This window comes from Procambarus clarkii, chromosome 27 (assembly GCF_040958095.1).
Source record: "Procambarus clarkii isolate CNS0578487 chromosome 27, FALCON_Pclarkii_2.0, whole genome shotgun sequence".
Lineage (NCBI taxonomy): Eukaryota > Metazoa > Arthropoda > Malacostraca > Decapoda > Cambaridae > Procambarus > Procambarus clarkii.
Genome location: NC_091176.1, coordinates 25,307,704 through 25,329,301, shown reverse-complemented (window position 1 = coordinate 25,329,301; position 21,598 = coordinate 25,307,704). Strand labels below are relative to the sequence as shown.

Here is a 21,598-nt window from a genome sequence, read left to right as displayed (position 1 = left end):
CTATCATCACAATTATTACTCCACATTTCTACTAAAGTGGTTTCATAAGAGTGGCAATGATCCAGATGGCTGCGGTGCTCAAGTAGACTCATCACTTTCAGAGAAAGTTGATGTCTTCAACAGCAGTGGGCGGTACCCTCTGCCAGCATTTCTGTAGAAAAAAAGAATCCCATTTGATTTTTTACTAGCTCTGTGGCAAGGTGCAAGCTACTAATGGTTGGAAAACTACCCAATATTATCAATTTATGTACCAGATTTTGCAGCATAACACTAAATGAACTACAACAAATGTGTAGACAGTAAATTCACGACATAAGAAAAACTTTTTATGTCGTGAATTTTTTTTTTTTTTTTTGTTACTTAATAATAACTGGTTACTCATCAAATACCTTGGAAATATTTCTAAGACAATATAATTACCAAAATGTTACTATCAATAAACTTGAATATTTCTTCAATGTGAGTACAGCAGTGTTGTGATTCGTTGACCTATAACAGTAAAACTTGTGTAGTTGATCCCCCAGAGACTTGCATTAGTACTACTGTATTGTATTTCCATGGCTTCAGGTTTCCTCACAAATGCTGTATTGAAATCATTAACAAAACAAAAATAAAGGCTTTTTAAAAATACTGTATAGTTGCTTGTACTATACAGTACTATAAGGCTACAATTCACCCGACTGGCCTGTTGATGCCAGACATTTTCATGTTCACTGTGTAACAAAGTGTAATACAGTAATCAAAAGCATTATTAATATTTTAAGAGGCTTAGCTGTACTATTAGTAATGCTATTCTTATTCATTATACAATGCACTTAAATGTCATTGGTATAAGTAACGAATTAGTCGTTGCTGACTATCAAAGGAAATACTTGGATAGACAATTTCGTAATGTTTTAATTTGAACTACTGAATTTACAGAGAAAATGCTGTAAATTATAAAAATAAATTAGTTAGTGTTCATTTTGTATTAAACTGAATTTGAATTAAGATTATTATACAATAATATTTCTCCTAATATTATGATGTACATATACAGGCCTACTGCACAACTTTACTTCGAGAAAATGAATTTGCAGTTGTAGATAAAATTTGCAATACTATAGATAACCGTACATAAAAAGTGAAATTCTAATGAGCAACAACAATTAATGAAACCGACTTGTAAATAAAACTACCAACACTTAGTAGCCTCATCAAATACTCTTACTTTTAATGCAATTTAACTTTAAGAGGGCATATTAACTTAAAACGTTATAAATTAAAAGTTGTTCAATTTGCTTATAAATTTATTTATGAAATGGTTATAGAAAGGGCTGCAACTGGTCCAAGTTTCACCATCACACCCTAAACAGAAAAGGAGAAAAAAAATACACAACGTATTATGCAACGAATGTTCAACATTCTCAAATAATCTCAGGGAACACATGTGTCAACTAAAATGTCTACTATGTGCTGTAGAAGCACAAACTCTTGTAATAATTGTAATATGTATGTTCAATATATTTATATTTAAAATTTTTTTTTTTTTTGCCAATTTTTTTTCTCGTTTGTTATCAAGGGATTTGCATGAAACTTACACACCTTGCTCAATGGATGCCTATCTGCAAGGGTGCCAATTATGAACGAAATCTGTCGAAGTCAAGCTCAGCTACAGGTGGCCGAACTTGGATCTTTATTTTACTCTGGAAAGTAATTTACACCTTCAAAGTACTTCAGAGCTTTCATTTATTATTCAATTTACATGCAAATTACACCTTATATGTAGCATTTGTGCTTCTACAGACTCTAGTAGACATATTAGTCCATAGTCTATTTGTTGATTTTATAAAAATTTATAAATATCATATATTGCATATTTTTTTAGAAGGGTAACTATGAATAATTATATTATTGCACTAAACACTTTTTTGATAAAACTGATCACTAGACTCCTTTATTATGTGCTAAATCTAATATCTGAGTGTTATGGAAATGATTTTAGTTGACACATGTGTTCCCTGAAACTATTTGAAAATTCGTTGCATAATTCGTTGTTTATTTTTTTTCTCCTTTTCTGTTTAGGGTGTGATGATGAAACTTGGACCAGCTGCAGCCCTTTCTATAACCATTTCATAAAAAAATTTATAAGCAAATTGAACAACTTTTAATTTTACATGAATATGCCCCCTTAATGTAGACTACTTTCTTACTGTGACAAGTCTTCTCATTGTCTTCAGGTGGCCATGTAGAAAGTACTTAACTATTTATACTTTGATCATAATGCTGTGAAACCAGATTGTAATGCAATGCTCCATCTTGTATCCTTCTCTGGCACACTTAGAACAAAGTACTGTAGCTTCACTTAATCATAAATACTGTAATAAAAATGATTTGCATACTGCTAAGGCTTTCTTCGCCTGTCACTACTACGCACTCTGCCTTCATATTTGAGTAACTTTCAGCCTTGTCTTAAAACAGAAGACTTCACACATATGCGAGTTAAAATGGTACAGAAAAAAAAGCAAATATCAGGGAGGTAGTAAGTATGCCAGAACTTGACCCTGTTGTAAGGTACTCTATTGATTTTTTATATTATTGATTTCTAGGTAACAAGGGAGAAAATTTAATTTTACATATACAGTCATTTTAGAAAAGTCTGGTGGCTCCCTGAAGCCATCTCACTGAGAGGGAGTCTCCCTACTGCGTCACATCAGCCATAGGAGTTGTTTGGCCTACTAGAGACCAGAGCAAGAATCTGGCCCCACTCACATAGCCACGGGGAACTGGGGATTGTTACAATCACCCACACAGTGAAAGCATCCAGAAAGTAAGCAAAGCAATACAAACAACTACAAGGTCCACAGAAACTGAAGCACTGAAACAGGTAAGTGACTCTGCTAACAATTCATTCAAACCCAAATGATTTGTTCAGAACTATAAGAAGTTCGTTCGAAGCGAGTATAAGTAATATTGCAGGAGTAACCGAGGACATCTTCAAGAAGTGCTGGACCAACTGGGCTGTGGTGGATATGTTCTCGCCTAGTTGAGCTCTGGTTCTTTGGTCCCGCCTCTCAACTGTCATACATATTCCTGAGCCTACTGGGCTCTATCGTAGCTACATTTGAAACTGTGTATGGAGTCTGCCTCCACCTCATCACTTCCTTATGCATTCTCTCTGTTAACTACTAACACTGAAAAATTTCTTCCTAACATTTCTGTGGTTCATTTGGGTACCCGGTTTCCACCTGTGTCCCCTTGTTTGTATACTACCCGTGTTAAATGGTACAATGGGACCTCGATTTACGATGGTAATCCGTTCCCAGGGATGGATCGTAAGTCGAAGCTATTTTTCCCATAAGAAATAAAGGGAATTGAATTAATCCGTTCCCCACCCTCCAAAATATTAACTTACAAATACATTTTATACTGAATACAATTTTTTTTCTCTAACTACAATACAGTACATATGTTTTTCTTACCTTTATGGAGGACTTTTGTTTGCATATGGAAGATGGTGAAGAGGGGGAGGAGAGGTGTTACTGTTTGGAAGGGGAGTCTCCTTCCATTATAACATCAGGCAGCGAGGACTTCTTTGGGGTACACACTCTGGCACGTTTTGCCTGGATACCACTGGGACCTGCTCCTGGCTCACTGCTTTATTTTCTCACTAGAAATCATTCCATTGAAGATTGGTTTTTCCCTTTTTTCCAACACTTGTCTGTAGTGAGGCATCACATTGTCATTAAAATGATCAATGCAACGGGCTATTACAGCTTTATCTGGGTGATTCTTTTCAGCAAAACTTTGCAGTCCTTCCCATACTGCACACACTTTCATAATTAATGAGGAAGGGACATCCTCTAATGCCACCACCGCCTCCTCTGAAGATTTATTGTACTGCCTAGCTAGTTCAACAACACTAGTAACATTTTCATGTTTACATATGACCTCTTGTTTTTCCTCTATGGTCATTCTTGCATGTCTTTTCATATGTTGAACCTTACCACTGACTTTCTTGGGACCCATGGCATGATATATAATAATCAGTTTAATGTTCAAAAAGCAAAAAAAAAATCACGATAAAAACGGAATTTCTTTTAGGCGTGATCGTCACTAAGCGGGCAGGTTGGCCCACGTAACCAGGAACCACACGCTCGGTCGACCCAAACTTGTACCAATAAATATCGTAAGTCGAGTCGCATTTTTCAATCAAATTTACATCGTAACTCGAAATTATTGTAAGTCGGGGCAATCGTAAGTCGAGGTGCCACTGTATATCCTTATCTACCTTGTCAATTCCTCTGAGAATTTTGTAGCTAGTGATCATGTTTCCCCTTACTCTTCTGTCTTCCAGTGTCATGAGGTGCATTTCATGCAGCCTTTCCTTGTAACTCATGCCTCTTAGTTCTGGGACTAGCCTAGTGGCATACCTCTGAATTTTTTCCAGCTAAGTATTCACCTAATTGTATTCAAACTAGTTGAGCTCTGGGTCTTTCGGCCCTCCTAAACTTTTCAGTTTCACACACACACACACACACACACACACACACACACACACACACACACACACACACACACACACACACACACACACACCCACCCCTTCCCCCCAGGAAGCAGTCTGTAGCAGCTGTCTAACTCCCAGGTACCTATTTACTGCTAGGTGAACAGTGGCATCAGGGGTGAAAGAAACTCTGCCCATTTGTTTCCCGCCATCGCCGGGGATTGATCCCCGGTCCCTAGGACTATGAATCACGAGCGCTGTCCACTCGTGGCCCCCCTAAGTGGGCTATTGGCCACTCCAAGCAACAGCTTGTTGGACCAAGCTCTCACAACTCAAGCCTGGCCTCAGGCCAGGCTATTGGAGTAGAAAAACTCCCAGAACCCCATCAAGCAGGTAACAAGCATTGCCCCTGCACTGACAGAAACTTCTCTGGTGTGTTTGGGAGTTTGCCCGAGAGGCCAGGCCACCTGGGTGGAGAGCCATGTCCATGGCAATGCAGGATTTTCTATTCTCTGTGGGACCCCATTGTTGGGGATGTTTGAGGGTATTTTTGTTTTGAGGTTCTCCTAGAGCATCGCATGCTTGTTCATACAGGATGCCACTGATGCTGTTTTGTGGCTGTGTTTATCCTGTAGGCTGCATTTGGTGGCATCAGCAAGCATCTCCAGGGCCTGGATGTTATGCTTGGCCACTCTTTCAGGCTTTGGTAACTACGCTGCAGGTTTGTGGCACAGCTTGTAATGGATTGACTCATCGAGCCACACTATTTGCAAGTTTGAAGGGGTGTTTGTCGGCATTGATACTGTACATGCCAACGAATATGCTTTGTTTGCTATGCTAACAGCTGGGTTGCTGACACCTGACAAAGAGCATAGGTGGGGGCGAACAAGTTTCATGAATTTTCTATCATGACTTTTTTGGGGAAGTCCTTTTGGTGGTTTTGAGGCTGCAGTCTCACTTATAACCAGCAGTAGTCTGTTTTGTTTTACTGACTTTCTTCATGCCTTCCCTGGTGGTGGCAGACATAATAAATTCAAAGAAATTTGATCATAAGTGCCTCTGCTCCCTGTGCCTATCTAGAAGGGGGCCAGGTTCTGGCTCATGACCCCTGGTAGGCCTAAAAGAACTCTGATGGCACCTAGTAGTTTGGCAATATTGTATATCAGTATAGTAGCTTCATGGAGCCAAAGGGGCTCGCCCAGAAATTGGCATTTCATTAAATGCTGTTTTTATTCAGTACGTCTATATATAATAATATTAATTTTAATACTAATCTAATAATAGCAATCATATTTATTTAATTAATAAATTCCAATCACTACCTTAATAAAATTAATATGTACATTACAACAAATAATCAGAACCATTTACTTCTCTGGAAAGAGTTACGAGAATAGGCATTAGTCTGAAAAATAAACCCTGTGGTGCCACTGTCACCTATTGGGAAGGAGCTGTTGAAATCTAGCTCACCTGGGAGTGGCACATTAGTCTGCTTCAGAGCAGCTGTTAAGCTCTGGGTCACCTTGTGGCAGTACTGTTACCTGCAAAGGAAGTGTTGGATTCTGACTCACCTAGAGGCAACTGGAACACGATATTGTCGCCAGCTGGGGAAATAGCTGTCGGTCTCTGGCTCGGTGGAAAGAGACTCCCAGCCACGTGATGACCACGACCCTCCACTGCTGTTCTGACGTGACATGCTTGATGTGTTTGCCCCAGACAAACTACCATTTTCCATTTTCATTGGCTGAAAATCTAGAATTACACCAAATCAACTATTTTTATATTGCGAATTATATAAAATAAATAAAATTATATAATATATATATATATATGTCATACCTAGTAGCCAGAACGCACTTCTCAGCCTACTATGCAAGGCCCGATTTGCCTAATAAGCCAAGTTTTCATGAATTAATGTTTTTTCGACTACCTAACCTACCTAACCAAACCTAACCTAACTTTTTCGGCTACCTAACCTCCCTAACCTATAAAGATAGGTTAGGTAGGGTTGGTTAGGTTTGGTCATATATCTACGTTAATTTTAACTCCAATAAAAAAAAATTGACCTCATACATAGTGAAATGGGTAGCTTTATCATTTCATAAGAAAAAAATTAGAGAAAATATATTAATTCAGGAACACTTGGCTTATTAGGCAAATCGGGCCTTGCATAGTAGGCTGAGAAGTGCGTTCTGGCTACTAGGTACGACATTATATATATAAATATATATATATATATATATATATATATATATATATATATATATATATATATATATATATATATATATATATATATATATATATATATATATACACACACACACACACACACACACACACACACACACACACACACACACACACACACACACACACACACACACACACACACACATAAATGACAGAAGACCCAGTCAAGAGTACGAAAACAACAACATGGCAGTTAACACTATAATTGAGAGGGCAGCCTCTGCTGCCTGTAGAAATAGATCCCACCTGCTCATCATAGGGGACTTCAATCACGGAAGGATTGATTGGGAGAACAAGGAACCGCATGGAGGCGAGGATACGTGGAGAGCCAAACTACTGGAGGTGGTGACTAGAAACTTCTTAACCCAGCATGTCAGAGAACCCACAAGGATGAGAGGAAATGACGAACCAGCGAGACTCGACCTGGTCTTCACCCTGAACGACTCTGACATAAGAGAAATCGGTTTTGAGGCCCCAGTAGGAATGAGCGACCACAGTGTATTGGTGTTTGAGTACCTGATTGAAGAAGGGTTATTGAACTCGAGGAGGGATACCGAAACCAAAAGGTTAGCATACCGAAAGGGAAACTATGAGGAGATAAGAAAATTCCTAACAGATATAGCATGGGAAACAGAGCTCAGGGAAAAGACGGCCCAAGATATGATGGACTACATCACGCAAAAATGCAAGGACGCAGCAAACAAGTTTGTCCCAGCCCAAAAGGAAAACAGTGAAATGAAGATGAGAAACCCATGGTTTAATCAGAGATGTAGGCTAGCTAAGCAGCAAAGTAAAAGGGCATGGAGAAACTATAGGAATAACAGGACACTGGAGAGCAGAGAAAGATACCAGAATGCCAGGAATGAATATGTCGGATGAGAAGAGAGGCAGAAAGACAATACGAAAATGACATCGCAAGCAAGGCAAAGACTCAGCCTAAATTGCTGCATAGCCACATCAGGAGAAAAACAACAGTAAAGGAACAGGTTATGAAATTAAGGATAGGGGCAGAAGGATTCACTACAAACGACAAGGAAGTGTGTGAGGAACTGAATAAAAAATTCCAAGAGGTCTTCACCTTAGAGCAAGGAGAAATCACAGAGATAAGAGAGGGAATAGCTAACCAGGAACCACTGGAAGAGTTTGAGATTACCAGCGGGGAAGTAAGGAAGTGTTTACTAGAGTTGGATGTGACAAAGGCCGTAGGCCCAGATGGAATCTCCTCTTGGATACTAAAGGAAGGAGCAGAAGAACTGTGCCTCCCACTCTCCATAGTGTATAACAAATCACTGGCAACAGGGGAACTGCCAGAAATTTGGAAAGCAGCTAACGTAGTCCCGATATACAAGAAAGGGGATAGACAGGAGGCACTGAATTACAGGCCAGTGTCCCTAACCTGCATACCATGCAAACTGATGGAGAAGATTGTGCGAAGAAAGCTAGTGGAGCACCTGGAGCGAAAGAACTTTGTAACACAGCATCAACATGGATTCAGGGATGGCAGGTCCTGCCTCACAGGGTTACTTGAATTCTACGACCAGGCAACAAAAATAAGGCAAGAAAGAGAAGGGTGGGCAGACTGCTTATTTTTGGATTGTCAGAAAGCCTTTGATACAGTGCCACACAAGAGGCTAGTGAAAAAGCTAGAGATGCAGGCTGGAGTGAAAGGGAAGGTACTCCGTTGGATACAGGCACCAGGAGACAACGAGTCAGTGTGAGGGGTGAGGTCTCAGATTGGCGAGACGTTACGAGTGGAGTCCCGCAGGGGTCAGTCCTTGGACCTATACTGTTTCTGATATATGTAAATGATCTCCCAGAGGGTATAGAATCGTTTCTCTCAATGTTTGCCGATGATGCAAAAATTACGAGGATGATTGAAACTGAGGACGATAGTAGGAGGCTACAAGACGACCTAGACAGACTGAGTGAATGGTCCAACAAATGGCTGTTGAAGTTCAACCCAAGTAAATGCAAAGTAATGAAACTAGGCAATGGAAATAGGAGGCCAGACACAGGATACAGAATAGGAGGTGAAGTACTTAATGAAACGAACAGAGAGAAAGATCTAGGAGTTGATATCACACCAAACCTGTCTCCTGAAGCCCACATAAAAAGAATACCGTCTGCGGCATATGCGAGGCTGGCTAACATCAGAACAGCGTTCAGGAACCTGTGTAAGGAATCATTCAGAATCTTGTACACCACATATGTAAGACCAATCCTGGAGTATGCGGCCCCAGCATGGAGCCCGTACCTTGTCAAGCACAAGACGAAGCTGGAAAAAGTCCAAAGGTATGCCACTAGACTAGTCCCAGAACTAAGAGGCATGAGTTACGAGGAAATGCTGCGGGAAATGCACCTTACGACACTGGAAGACAGAAGAGTAAGGGGAGACATGATCACAACCTACAAAATCCTCAGAGGAATCGACTGGGTAAACAACGATAAACTATTCAACACTGGTGGGACGCGAACAAGGGGACACAGGTGGAAACTGAGTACCCACATGAGCCACAGAGAAGTTAGAAGGAACTTTTTCAGTGTCAGAGTAGTTAACGGATGGAATGCATTAGGCAGTGATGTGGTGGGGGCTGACTCCATACACAGTTTTAAATGTAGATATGATAGAGCCCAGTAGGCTCAGGAATCTGTACACCAGTTGATTGACAGTCGAGAGGCGGGACCAAACAGCCAAAGCTCGACCCCCACAAGCACAAATAGGCGAGTACACACACACACAGTGGTACCTCGAATAACGATCGCCTCGAATGGCGAACATTTTGGGTAACGACCGGCCCAATCGCCAACAATTCGTTTCGTATGGCGACCGCTCGTTTGAATAACGACGATACCGCATGGTTGGGTCGTGCTGCCGCTTGCACATTCTCAGACGCTTGGGTCGTGCTGCCTCTTGCACATTCTCAGACGCCTCCGACGATGCAAATAAATTATGTTGATTTTGTTTAAAGATTCTAATGATGCTGGGATATAAAGGGGTGACTGAGATGTTGCAAAGCATTGACTTTTTTGTAGAAAAAAGAAATGAAATATTTTGAAATGCAACAAATGTCAAAAAGGTTCGTTCAGTGTTCAGCAGGTAGGCTGCTCCATGTTTTTTAAATAAAAAAAAAAAATTGGAAAACAAAACAAATGTCAAAAAGGTTTGTTCGGGGGTCGGCAGGTAGGCTGCTCCATGTTTCTTAAATAAAAAAAATAAAAAAAAGGTTGAAACAATTTGAAAAACAGGCAAATGCCATAAAGGTTTGTTCAGTGTTTGTTGGGTAGGCTGCTCCATTATTGAGACGTAAATGAAAAATACAAAACAAATGGAACACAATTGAAACAAAGAAAGATTGCTATAATGGAGCAGCCTTCCCGACAAACACTGAACGAACCTTTATGGCATTTGTCCGTTTTTTAAATTGTTTCAACAGTTTTTTTTATTTTTCAGTTTTTTTATTGAAGAAACATGGAGCAGCCTACCTACCGACCACCAAATGAACCTTTTTGACATTTTTTCTGTTTTTTTCAATTTTTTTCGTGTTTTTATTTAAGAAATATGGAGCAGCCTACCTGCCGAACACTGAACGAATCTTTTGCTATATGACAAATTAAAAAAAAATATTGAACAAATTTGAAGAAAGAAAAATGTCATAAAGGTTTGTTCAGTGTATGTAAGGTAGGCTGCTCCATTATTTAAAACATCGACTATCATATTGATGTTTTTCGGTGGTAGAACGGATTAATTTGATTTCCATTATTGTCAATGGGGACATTCGTTTTGTATGACGTCTGTTTCACATGATGATCACTGTGCCGGAACGGATTAAATTCGTTATTTGAGGTTCCACTGACTGTCACTGTGTCTCTGTCTTTGTGTGTGTGTGTGTGTGTGTGTGTGTGTGTGTGTGTGTGTGTGTGTCTCTCTCTCTCTCTCTCTCTCTCTCTCTCTCTCTCTCTCTCTCTCTCTCTCTCTCTCTCTCTCTCTCTCTCTCTCTCTCTCTCTCTCTCTCTCTCTCTCTCTCTCTCTCTCTCTCTCTCTCTCTCTCTCTCTCTCTCTCTCTCTCTCTCTCTCTCTCTCTCTCTCTCTCTCTCTCTCTCTCTCTCTCTCTCTCTCTCTCTCTCTCTCTCTCTCTCTCTCTCTCTCTCTCTCTCTCTCTCTCTCTCTCTCTCTCTCTCTCTCTCTCTCTCTCTCTCTCTCTCTCTCTCTCTCTCTCTCTCTCTCTCTCTCTCTCTCTCTCTCTCTCTCTCTCTCTCTCTCTCTCTCTCTCTCTCTCTCTCTCTCTCTCTCTCTCTCTCTCTCTCTCTCTCTCTCTCTCTCTCTCTCTCTCTCTCTCTCTCTCTCTCTCTCTCATCGAGAATGAACCCGACTATACTACCAGAACCCTTTATATAGTATAATGTTAAAGAACGTAGTGCATTCGGTATGAATTCTAAGCCGAAACTTGTTGGTGAGCCGAGGGACATCACCGATGACTGCAATTCTTTAAACAGGCTACATACTCTTCTCGAGTTGGCTCCAAACTAAACAGTAAAGTACAGATGCAAGAGGCTATATAAAGACAACAAAATTCTGTCACATACACAGTTAACATACATATAATTATTTTTGTTTGCCACTGTATAATTAAAAAACATGAAATAGGCACTAAGTATGAATGCAAGAGTGAAGGTGATGAGAAGTGATGCTATGTTTGTGTAGTATGCTTATGTGAATAAATTGGTGCCTGGGTTTGTGGGCATGCATCAGTATGATTAAGCATGTATGAGGATGTGTGTATGGCAAAGATGTGTCACAGTGCAGTTGTTATAACAATTTACATGGTACATGAAGCATCTCTACTACAAAAGTGCTTGAATATTTTTTTCTACGGTACGTATATGCCACTTACAGATACTCGACATTCCATCTACAAATGCTCAGTATACAACCTACAAATACTTTACATTTGTGCATTCTTCTTTCATAAATTGGTTAACCAATGTACAGTAGCTTGTGTCTAAAATGTCTGCTGCTTTTAAAAGGCCAGGTGCATCGTACACACACACACACACACACACACACACACACACACACACACACACACACACACACACACACACACACACACACACACACACGTACGTACGTTGTGTCAACATCTGCATCAGAGGAGCTCCAGCATATTTCAACAATCCTAAGTATTGTAGTACAGGTTGATGATAGTGAGCGGTGTTCCAAGGAACGTAAAGATGTTGTGCTTTTGAAAAATAGGTCAGATAACATGAATGTGCCTAGGGAATTGAAAAAAATGGATAAAAAGAGTTGCCCTAGTGTTAACAGTGTTGACAATGAAATTCAAGACCCAGAACTGAAGGATAAGAGCTACGAGGAGAGCTTAGAGGGATCAAATATGCAAAAACTTGATGATAGAAGAAAAAGAGGCGGTATGATCACTACGTACAAAATAGTAACAGGAATCGATAAAATTGATAGGGAAGAATTCCTGAAACCTGGAACTTCAAGAACAAGAGGTCATAGATTTAAACTAATGAAACAAAGCTGCCAGAGAAATAAGAAAATTCACTTTTGTAAACAGAGTGGTAGACGGTTGGAACAAGTTAGGTGAGAAGGGGTGGAGGCCAAAACCGTCAGTAATTTCAAAGCGTTATATGACAGAGTGCTGGGAAGACGGGACACCACGAGCGTAGCTCTCATCCTGTAACTACACTTAGGTAATTACACACACACACACACACACACACACACACACACACACACACACACACACACACACACACACACACACTAGCAGCGGGGCCAAAGAGCCAGCGCTCAATCTTTGCAAGCACAACTAAGTGAGTACACACACACTCTCACTCTCTCCCTCTCTCACACTCTCACTTTCTCTCACACACACACACACACACACACACACACACACACACACACACACACACACACACACACACACACACACACACACACACACATACACACACACACACTGGCAGCGGGGCCAAAGAGCCATATCTCAATCCCCGCAAGCACAACTAGGTGATTACACTCACTCACACACTGTCACACTCTCTCTGGCAGTTCGTTGTTACCAGTGGTTTTGTGTTGGTACTCAAGAGGAAGGATGAATTGTGTGGCTGGCAGTGTGAGCGATGCAGGCCACAGCTTGTCTGCATCAAGCACCAACTCTCTGCCCTCCTGCTGACCTGTCAGCGCTATCTGCTCCACCATCTGGCTCTTCACAGTTGTTTCATTCAAGAGCTGAGTCTCCAGGACTCGAATGCTCTTGACAGTGTTTTTCTTTATGCTTCCTCGCTTGCAGGTAGGTTCACCGTCTTGAAAATTGCTGGGGACCAACTCGCCTGCAGGCACTGTCAGACGGTACCTTTTGCCACAAGGAATTTTGTTTGATTATAACCTAAGAACATCAATTGTTGCACATAAATAAGATCATTTAACTTTATATATATAAATATAAAATAAATGTTGTATCGTTCTTTCGTACACTGTACTTAACCAATCTGTCAATGTAGATTACTCCAGAATGGGGAAGGGAGGGAATTATCAGAGGAAAGCGGCACGCTTGGGGAGAATAATTTTCTGGAGGGCCCACTCTGTTGCTCTCTGTAGCTATTTGCTCTGGTTAGCTCCACTCTCAGCTCTTCTGCCGGCGCCATGACTAGCTGGCCGCACACGGATTTGTTCCCGGAAAAACTCACGATTCTGAGCACCCATCAGTTCAATTCACCGCGGTTTTGAGAGGAAGAATACATCAGTACTCCGAGACCCAGGCAATATCTTGTTTTGAAGGAAACAATTCCGATTTCGTCTACAATTGACGGAGAAACAACGTTGTTGATTACCTGCTGTCCAGCTGACTGGTATTCTGGGCAACCCAGTACGCAGGCGACTCAAACTCTCGTACCGTCTTTTTTTTTTTTTTTTTTTTTTTATAGGACCGTATCACTGACCAGGTCACTTAGAGTCCTATCCTGAAGGGCGAGGCGATATCCCGCGGGCATTGCCACAAGGGAGCACCTTAGAAGGTGTACCGAGCCTGACAGGGAAAGGTAGACCAACCAGCTCATTTAGGTGTTAGATATCCCTGATTCCACCTGGAGGAATCATTCTACGACCTCCGTTGGAGGGGAATGAATTTCTCCAGGCCTAGGAGTGTCTCAGGCATTAGGTAGGGCAGTGATTCGGTCCTCACTACGTGGAGAGAGTCATGGGGAAGGCTAAGAGAAAGAGGAAATGGAGGCAGCTTTCAGACGAGGAGGGACGGTGGACCGATGTGCAGCAGGCACCGAAGAAAACTGCTATCGAGGCTTCACCGCTTGCTTCTACCAGCAAGACAGCAGACGTAATGGACCTAGAGAGGACAGCATCAGTCTCACACCAGCCAGTGTCAGACAATGCTTCTCTGTCCACAACCCAGCTACAAGACGACAGTATGAAACAGGAGAGGACAGCACCAGTCACACACCAGCCAGTGTCAGACAATGTACCTCTCTCCACAGCCCAGTCACAGGACAACAGCATGAGACAGGAGAGGACACCACGAGTCTCACACCACAGGTGTTTCACCACTACAGGAGGGGTGACAGGTAAGCTTCTAACATGGATGAAAAATTTTCTGACATAGAAAAATGAGGGCAGTGATCAGAGGCAATGTATCGGAATGGAGAAATGTCACAAGTGGAGTACCACAGGGTTCAGTTCTTGCACCAGTGATTTTTATTGTCTACATAAATGATCTACCAGTTGGTATACATAATTATATGAACATGTTTGCTGATGGTCCTAAGATAATAGGAAGGATAAGAAACTTAGATGATTGTCATGCCCTTCAAGATGACCTGGACAAAATAAGTATATGGAGCACCACTTGGCAAATGGAATTTAATGTTAATAAATGCCATGTTATGGAATGTGGAATAGGAGAACATAGACCCCACACAACCTATATATTATGTGAGAAATCTTTAAAGAATTCTGATACAGAAAGAGATCTAGGAGTGGTGCTAGATAGAAAACTATCACCTGAGGACCACATAAAGAATATTGTGCGAGGAGCCTATGCCACGCTTTCTAACTTCAAAATTGCTTTTAAATACATGGATGGCGATATACTAAAGAAATTGTTCACGACTTTTGTTAGGCCAAAGCTAGAATATGCAGCGGTTGTATGGTGCCCATATCTTAAGAAGCACATAAACAAACTGGAAAAGGTGCAAAGACACGCTACTAAGTGGCTCCCAGAACTGAAGGGCAAGAGCTACGAGGAGAGGTTAGAGGCATTAAATATGCAAAAACTAGAAGATAGAAGAAAAAGAGGCGATATCACTACGTTCAAAATAGTAACAGGAATCGATAAAATTGATAGGGAAGAATTCCCGAGACCCGGAACTAAAACCTGCCCCCCCCCCCTCCCCCTTCCCACTCAGAGACACAGTGAGCAGGGAATCAGGGTCACCCTCACCAAGGAAATAACCCTCACAAAGGGTGTGGACTTAGACCCGGTGGCATTCGACAACACCATTTCCAGGTCTCTAAACACCATAGGGGCCAACTCTAGAGCATCTAAATGAGCTCCCCACCGTGAACCCCAAATACAGGAAAACCTTGTCCGTAAAGTGACAGTTGCCTGATGAGATGCGGGCTCGGAGAATTGAGGCCCAGTGCTTGCATATGTTGCAGGATTCAGTGTCATTGACTCGAGAGGCAGGACTGAAGAGTACACTTCAAACTCGCACGTAGTGAGTGTGGAAATGACAGGTTAATCCATCACAAGCCATGCTGTAGACCTGCAGGAGAATTACCAAGGCCTGAAGGTAACTAACCAAGCCAGACACCCAGGCACTGCAGCTGTTCAGTAAAAGAACAGACACCAAATGCAGCCTGCAACAATGTGATCACGAAGAGTGTCCACAATGTGCCATATAAACAAAGCATGCGTGTACCCTATACACAACCAAATAGGATGCCTCCAAGAGCCTTCACAGGAGTCAACAATTGCTGAACACCCAGGGTGAGGCTCTCCAGCTTGGTGGCCAGGCCTTTGAGGGGCGAACATACCAGAGATGTAACTCAGTCAGTTACAGCCCCGCTCCTTTGCCAGTTAAGTCCACTACGGGCTCACCATAGCCCGTGCTACTTGGTACTTTTGTCCCGAGTGGCTGAATAAAATACATGTAACTAAGTGTTTGGGCAGCACTAAATGAACACTCAAGGAAAGGAACCCTGAGTACATGCAGAAATAAAACAAACCAAGCCCACACAAAGCCGGGAAGAAAACATGCACTTGAAGCCAGGAAACAAAAGTAAGCAAATGGCTTTTTCAGGACAAAGTCCAAATGAGCACTTTTACTTCGCCGAGATTCGCTGTGAAGGATGATGACCCAGAAGCATCCTGCAGGTTGTTATTGTTGATTTAGGGGCGACGACGATCGTGGGATCGGATGCGCCCCGGCGTACCCGTGAAGGGTTAATCGCGAAGCCCGGAAAGGTGAAACGCTAAGCCAAAACGCGAAACGAGTAACGCCAATCACTGGAAACTAATATACCTCGCGACAAAGAAACACATACAGGCAGGTGATTGGGGAGCCCCAGGAGTCCCTCAAGGGTGACAAGCACCGGCCCCGCCCCACACAGAGAACACTGGGTAGCAAAACCAAAAACTCGCCCCCAACTAAAATGCAAAAGTCATCCAGTGCCCTCCGGCAGAACAGAAGCCAGCCGCCCACCACGCCTGAGGGCACTCCAGGAGCCCACCAAGACCCGCCAATCCTTGCACCTACACCGCCTCTGTCGGCTAAGCCGGCGCCGAACACCGTCACCCCGCCGGGAGAACCAGCCAGAACACGTAAAAAAAAAAAAAAAAGTCTATCAACAATCCGGTGACCCAAGGCGATATGTGCGTCAGGTGTCGTACAACCGGACCTTTGAATAGGGATGCCAAACGGCAGTAGCAAAGCCAAAACGCGAAAACAGAACGTGATCCAGCGGCTCCCAGGCGGAGGAGGTGTCCAGACGTCCGCTCGTCGTCAAGGTTGAACCAGGAGTCTACCTGTACTACTATTGGAGCCAGCTAAGGGTTTTGGGCCACCTAGTGGCAGTTATCAGTACTAATGGTTTCAAGCTAGTTTCAAGTGAACAAGTTTCAAGTGATTGTTTAATCAATCATTTACAGTCATTTGCTTCATTTTCTATGAACCTTGCAATTGTCTATATAGCGTTGCAAACTTTCTGGATGCTTTCTTGGCGAGGGGTAACGATACAACCCATCCTCCTTGAATGTAAGTACAGTACTTATAGTAATAATGTGGTTGATAGTACAAATATATCGTGATGGATCAATAGAAAGTAGACTTTTCTATTATTGAATTTGGACAAACTAGAAAAGTTTTATTATATATGTTGCTAATAAAGCCTCACCTAACCATCCTAGGCCTAATACATTCTATCTGAGACGTAATATAATAAATATATGTATTATATTAGGACTAGGAATATTTAAGTTTGGTTTTTACTTTTTTTTCTGGCCAAATAGGACTCCTGTGATTGATGTGATCCCGGTAGTAGGAAACCATCTCAGCGAGATTTCTGGCCTGAATGGACTTGGCCGCATCAAAAAGTCGCTAGAACAATAAGTGTGCTGGGCTAACATCTCGCAGGTAAAGATTGACAGGCAATATGGTATGAAACAAGAACATGCCTCTATACCTACTGACAAATTAAAGAGGCAAGTACAATACAAAATTAATAAAGGGAGAGGAGAAATGAATTAGAAAGTTGTACATACCTGGCCAGTCTGGATATGAGGCAGTAGATACAGCCCAGGAAGACAGCGAGGAGAACCAGTGTGATGGAGAAGGCGATCAGCATCAGTTCCCACTGATGCAGTCCTGATACAACATATAGCCTGTTGTAGCCCTCATACAATACAACATTCAGTCTGCTGCAGCACTGATACAATATAACAACATGCAGTCTACTGCTGTTCTGATACAGCACAAACATACAGTCGATCTGCTGTAGTTAGCATGATGGTGACGGGTCGAGCAACAGTGTGAGGATGGAGTTACTGCTGGTGGTGGTGCTAGTATAACAGAAGTGGATGGAGGTGTGGCTAGTGAGTGAGTACTGGTGGGGCTAGTATAGCAGCAGTGATTGACCACTGCTGTTGTTTGTATAGTAGTAGTGAAGGGGAAGCAGGGAATGACCGCTGGTGGTGCTAGTATCACAGGGTAATGAGGTCAGTGACTACTGGTGGTGGTAATGACCGCTGGTGGTGCTAGTATCACAGGGTAATGAGGTCAGTGACTACTGGTGGTGGTAATGACCGCTGGTGGTGCTAGTATCACAGGGTAATGGGGTCAGTGACTACTGGTGGTGGTAATGACCGCTGGTGGTGCTAGTATCACAGGGTAATGGGGTCAGTGACTACTGGTGGTGGTAATGACCGCTGGTGGTGCTAGTATCACAGGGTAATGGGGTCAGTGACTACTGGTGGTGGTAATATAACAATTGTCAAGGAAGTGAATGCTGGTGGTGCTAATATACGAGGTGGTATGAATATACCACCTTGTATATACTGGTGGTATATACGAGGTGTGTATATGTGTATATATACGAGGTGGTATATATATAGATACTGATGGCTAATATACTGGTGGACGTGCTAAAATAGCAGTAGTGAGAGTACGCAGGGAGTAATAACTGGTGGTGTTAATATAGCAGAAGTGAGGGGGGGGGTCAGGGAGTGATTGCTGGTGGTGTTTGTATAGTAGAAGTGAGAGGAGGAGCATGGAGTAACAACTACTGATGGTGCTATTACAGCAATAGTGAGGGGAGGAGTAAGGTGTAACTGCTGATAGTGCTATTATAGCAGTGGTGAGGGGGGGGGCAGGAATTGATGGTTGGTGGGGGTATTACTGAAGTAAAGTGAGGGTGGCCAGTGAGTGAATCCTGGTAGTGCTATTATTCCACTAGTGAGGAAGTCACTATACTGGTGCTAGTATATCAGTAGTGAAGGGGAGCAGAGAGTAACCAGTGGTAGTGCTAATATATCAGTACCAAAGTGGAATAGGGAGTGATGAGGTTATGGGCTAGTCATGCCATGTCACCTCTTGGGTGACTTAATCGTCATCAATCGCAGAGTGATCGCTGGTGGTGCTAGTATAGCATGGCGTGACCACTGTGAGAAAGAGATAGGAGGGGAAGTCTGGGGGTGACTGCTTCTAGATAATGATAATTACGTGTAGCGGCGTCAAGTTACTGGTAGGTTACTTACCCAGGTCCTCCCAAAGGTTCCTCGTGCAGCGGTGCCCATGCTGGTGGAACCCGCTGCCTCGCCCACCACACACAATACCATTAGTTCCTCTTCCACCATGTCAGTTTATCTATAATGATTTATCTACTTCTTCCCCTCACCTGTTTAAACTATGTCTATGTTTCTGTATGATTGCTGCTAACATTTTCATTTACTGTTGAGCCTTGTGATCAACAGCCAATTAATGCACAACTATATTCTACCCACTTCAAGATCCCGAACCAACATAGAAGCAGCAAGTGAAAGTATATGGGCTAATAGGCCTTCTGCAGTTACTTCCATTCCTATATTTGCATACCCAATTTATACCCATTGATTCGTGTTCTGGCATATGCTCTGTCACCTCACCCAAAACGAGTATAAGTATGATGTATTTTATGTGTAAACTAAGTCTTTGAAAATGTAATAAACATTACGAAACACGTTCAGGTGTCAGACCAGAAATAAAGAATGAATTTTGGAGAGTTAATTTATCAATTACTCTCGACAGTGAAGAAGAACGCAGGAAATATTGAGAAGATTGGTGTTAGAATTACAGTATTAATCTTACCCTTTCAGTCATATTTAACAACATATATATATATATATATATATATATATATATATATATATATATATATATATATATATATATATATATTTATATACCTCTCTCTCTCTCTCTCTCTCATGACCAGCTGAAAATGTCTCTGAATAAATAATAAATTGCATTACAGACTTCATTGGTGTCATGAGGGGTCGCAGTGTGAGCCGGCTCTTCTTCAATGGAGGCAATGGAACCGACTCCAACCTACCAATAACAGTCCCCACCATTTACTATACAAAGTTGAGTGAGACTGGCCCCAAACGTCTCGCCCCTATCAATGGACAGACAGACAGACAGACATTCTCTTTTATGTATCTTGTCATTTTTTTCTTCCACCTAAATTCATCAACTCATTACCTCTTCACTGACCCCATCCTACCATTCACTCTTCACTGACCCCATCCTACCATTACCTCTTCACTGACCCCATCCTACCATTCACTATGCATTAGTCATCTCTCATTAAACTCATCTATTCATTCGCTTCATTGTTCTCATCTTTATTTTTTTCATAGACCTCCTCTGTTCATTCTCACTTTACTAGCGTGTCATACAGAACCAGTGGGAGCAGGTTGGCTCACCTGTCACAGGTGCAAACGAGAGAAGTGCAGTGTGAGTTTTCCTGAGAGAGTCTACACTGTTCATGGCTCCAACATGGCTGCCCCACCCGCCTGGCTCCTTCGCCAAGCTTCATGATGTCTCACTTCCTGCAGTGTTCTTCAGTCACCACACCTGCGGTGTTCCTCGGTCACCACACCTGCAGTGTTCCTCAGTCACCACACCTGCAGTGTTCCTCGGTCACTACACCTGCACCTTCTCCTGTAGTGTTCCTTGGGCTTTACAGCTCACAAATGGTAGGTTCCCGACCCTGTGTTTATGACTATTGAACTCGGGTGGTATGTCACTCTCTTTTCGCTCTTGGCAACGTGCTGGTAGTAGGCAGCTGATGGATGTCCGGCTGGTTATAGTGGCTAGCACACCGGTGAGTGTTGGTGGGCCGCCTTCAACTTGGTTGCCGCCACCCGGCCGTTAGGTTGCCGCTTTGGCGTAGAGTTAGGTTGATAGTCTTGTGTTATTAAGGCTGGGGCCATGACGCTTTGTTATTGGGTCCCTGATGCTTAGTAACGGAAGCCCAGGCGCTAGGTAGGTGATTCCCTAGTGCTGTGTTATTGTGTTGACACAACAAAGAAAGTCTTTAACATCCTGGTGCTATTTGTTTTCTTGGAGATAGCTTTGGCTATCACTGGTGCTAAGATGTTGACAAACTGGTGCTAGGATGTTTATACACTGATGCTAAATAAATAAATAAATAAATTAGTTAATTAAAGAGGGCGCTGAGGGATTACGGAGGACACTAAAGATCGTAATGAGACTTCACACGTAATCCAGCCCTCGCCACGATCACTAGAGATAGTAACTATCAAGTAAACGAGGCATATATGATGTACCTGGCGAGTGATGAGTGTAGGGAAGCGTTGAGGGAAGAGCAGGCAGACTGAGTGTCAAGGTCTCACATACTGCCTCCCTCACCACGCAACCCCCCCCCCCCCCTCTCTCTTACACACACACACACACACACACACACACACACGCACACGCACACACACACACACACACACACACACACACACACACACACACACACACACACACACACACACACACACACACACATACACACACACACACACACAGAAATTATATAATAGAGGTTGACTGCATCTATCTGGACCTAAAACAGGCTTTCGACCGAGTTCCACATAAGAGGTTGTTCTGGAAACTAGCAAATATTGGAGGGGTGACAGGTAAGCTTCTAACACGGATGAACAATTTTCTGACTGATAGAAAAATGAGGGCAGTAATCAGAGGCAAGGTATCGGACTGGAGAAATGTCACAAGTGGAGTACCACAGGGTTCAGTTCTTGCACCAGTGATGTTCAT

General features: G+C 42.5%; 1 protein-coding gene across 3 annotated transcripts; it reads right to left on the bottom strand.

The window, feature by feature from the left end:
• Positions 1 to 13: 13 nt before the first annotated feature.
• Positions 14 to 21,158, bottom strand: LOC123762517 (uncharacterized). Of its 3 annotated transcripts, XM_069332461.1 has the most exons (7): positions 21,106 to 21,158; positions 20,239 to 20,950; positions 19,033 to 19,085; positions 17,542 to 17,644; positions 12,830 to 13,122; positions 6,058 to 6,238; positions 14 to 151 (listed from the first exon to the last, which is right to left on the bottom strand). In XM_069332461.1, the coding sequence occupies exons 2-7, from the start codon at positions 20,349 to 20,351 to the stop codon at positions 79 to 81; spliced, it is 816 nt and encodes a 271-aa protein (XP_069188562.1). In that variant the 5' UTR covers positions 20,352 to 20,950; positions 21,106 to 21,158; the 3' UTR covers positions 14 to 78. The 3 variants fall into 3 exon arrangements, with proteins under 3 accessions (XP_069188562.1, XP_069188560.1, XP_069188563.1); XM_069332459.1 differs by having other exon boundaries at positions 20,239 to 21,156; XM_069332462.1 differs by having other exon boundaries at positions 12,944 to 13,122; positions 20,239 to 21,156.
• Positions 21,159 to 21,598: the final 440 nt, after the last annotated feature.

Coding starts and splice junctions, on each gene's coding strand:
- LOC123762517 (XM_069332461.1), bottom strand. CDS start 20,351: ATGAAGCTTGGCGAAGGAGCCAGGCGGGTGGGGCAGCCATGTTGGAGC. Junction 13,123..17,541: donor CTCATATCCAGACTGGCCAG/GTATGTACAACT, acceptor TTGTGGCAAAAG/GTACCGTCTGACAGTGCCTG. Junction 152..6,057: donor CGTGTTCCAGTTGCCTCTAG/GTGAGTCAGAAT, acceptor TTTTTTCTACAG/AAATGCTGGCAGAGGGTACC.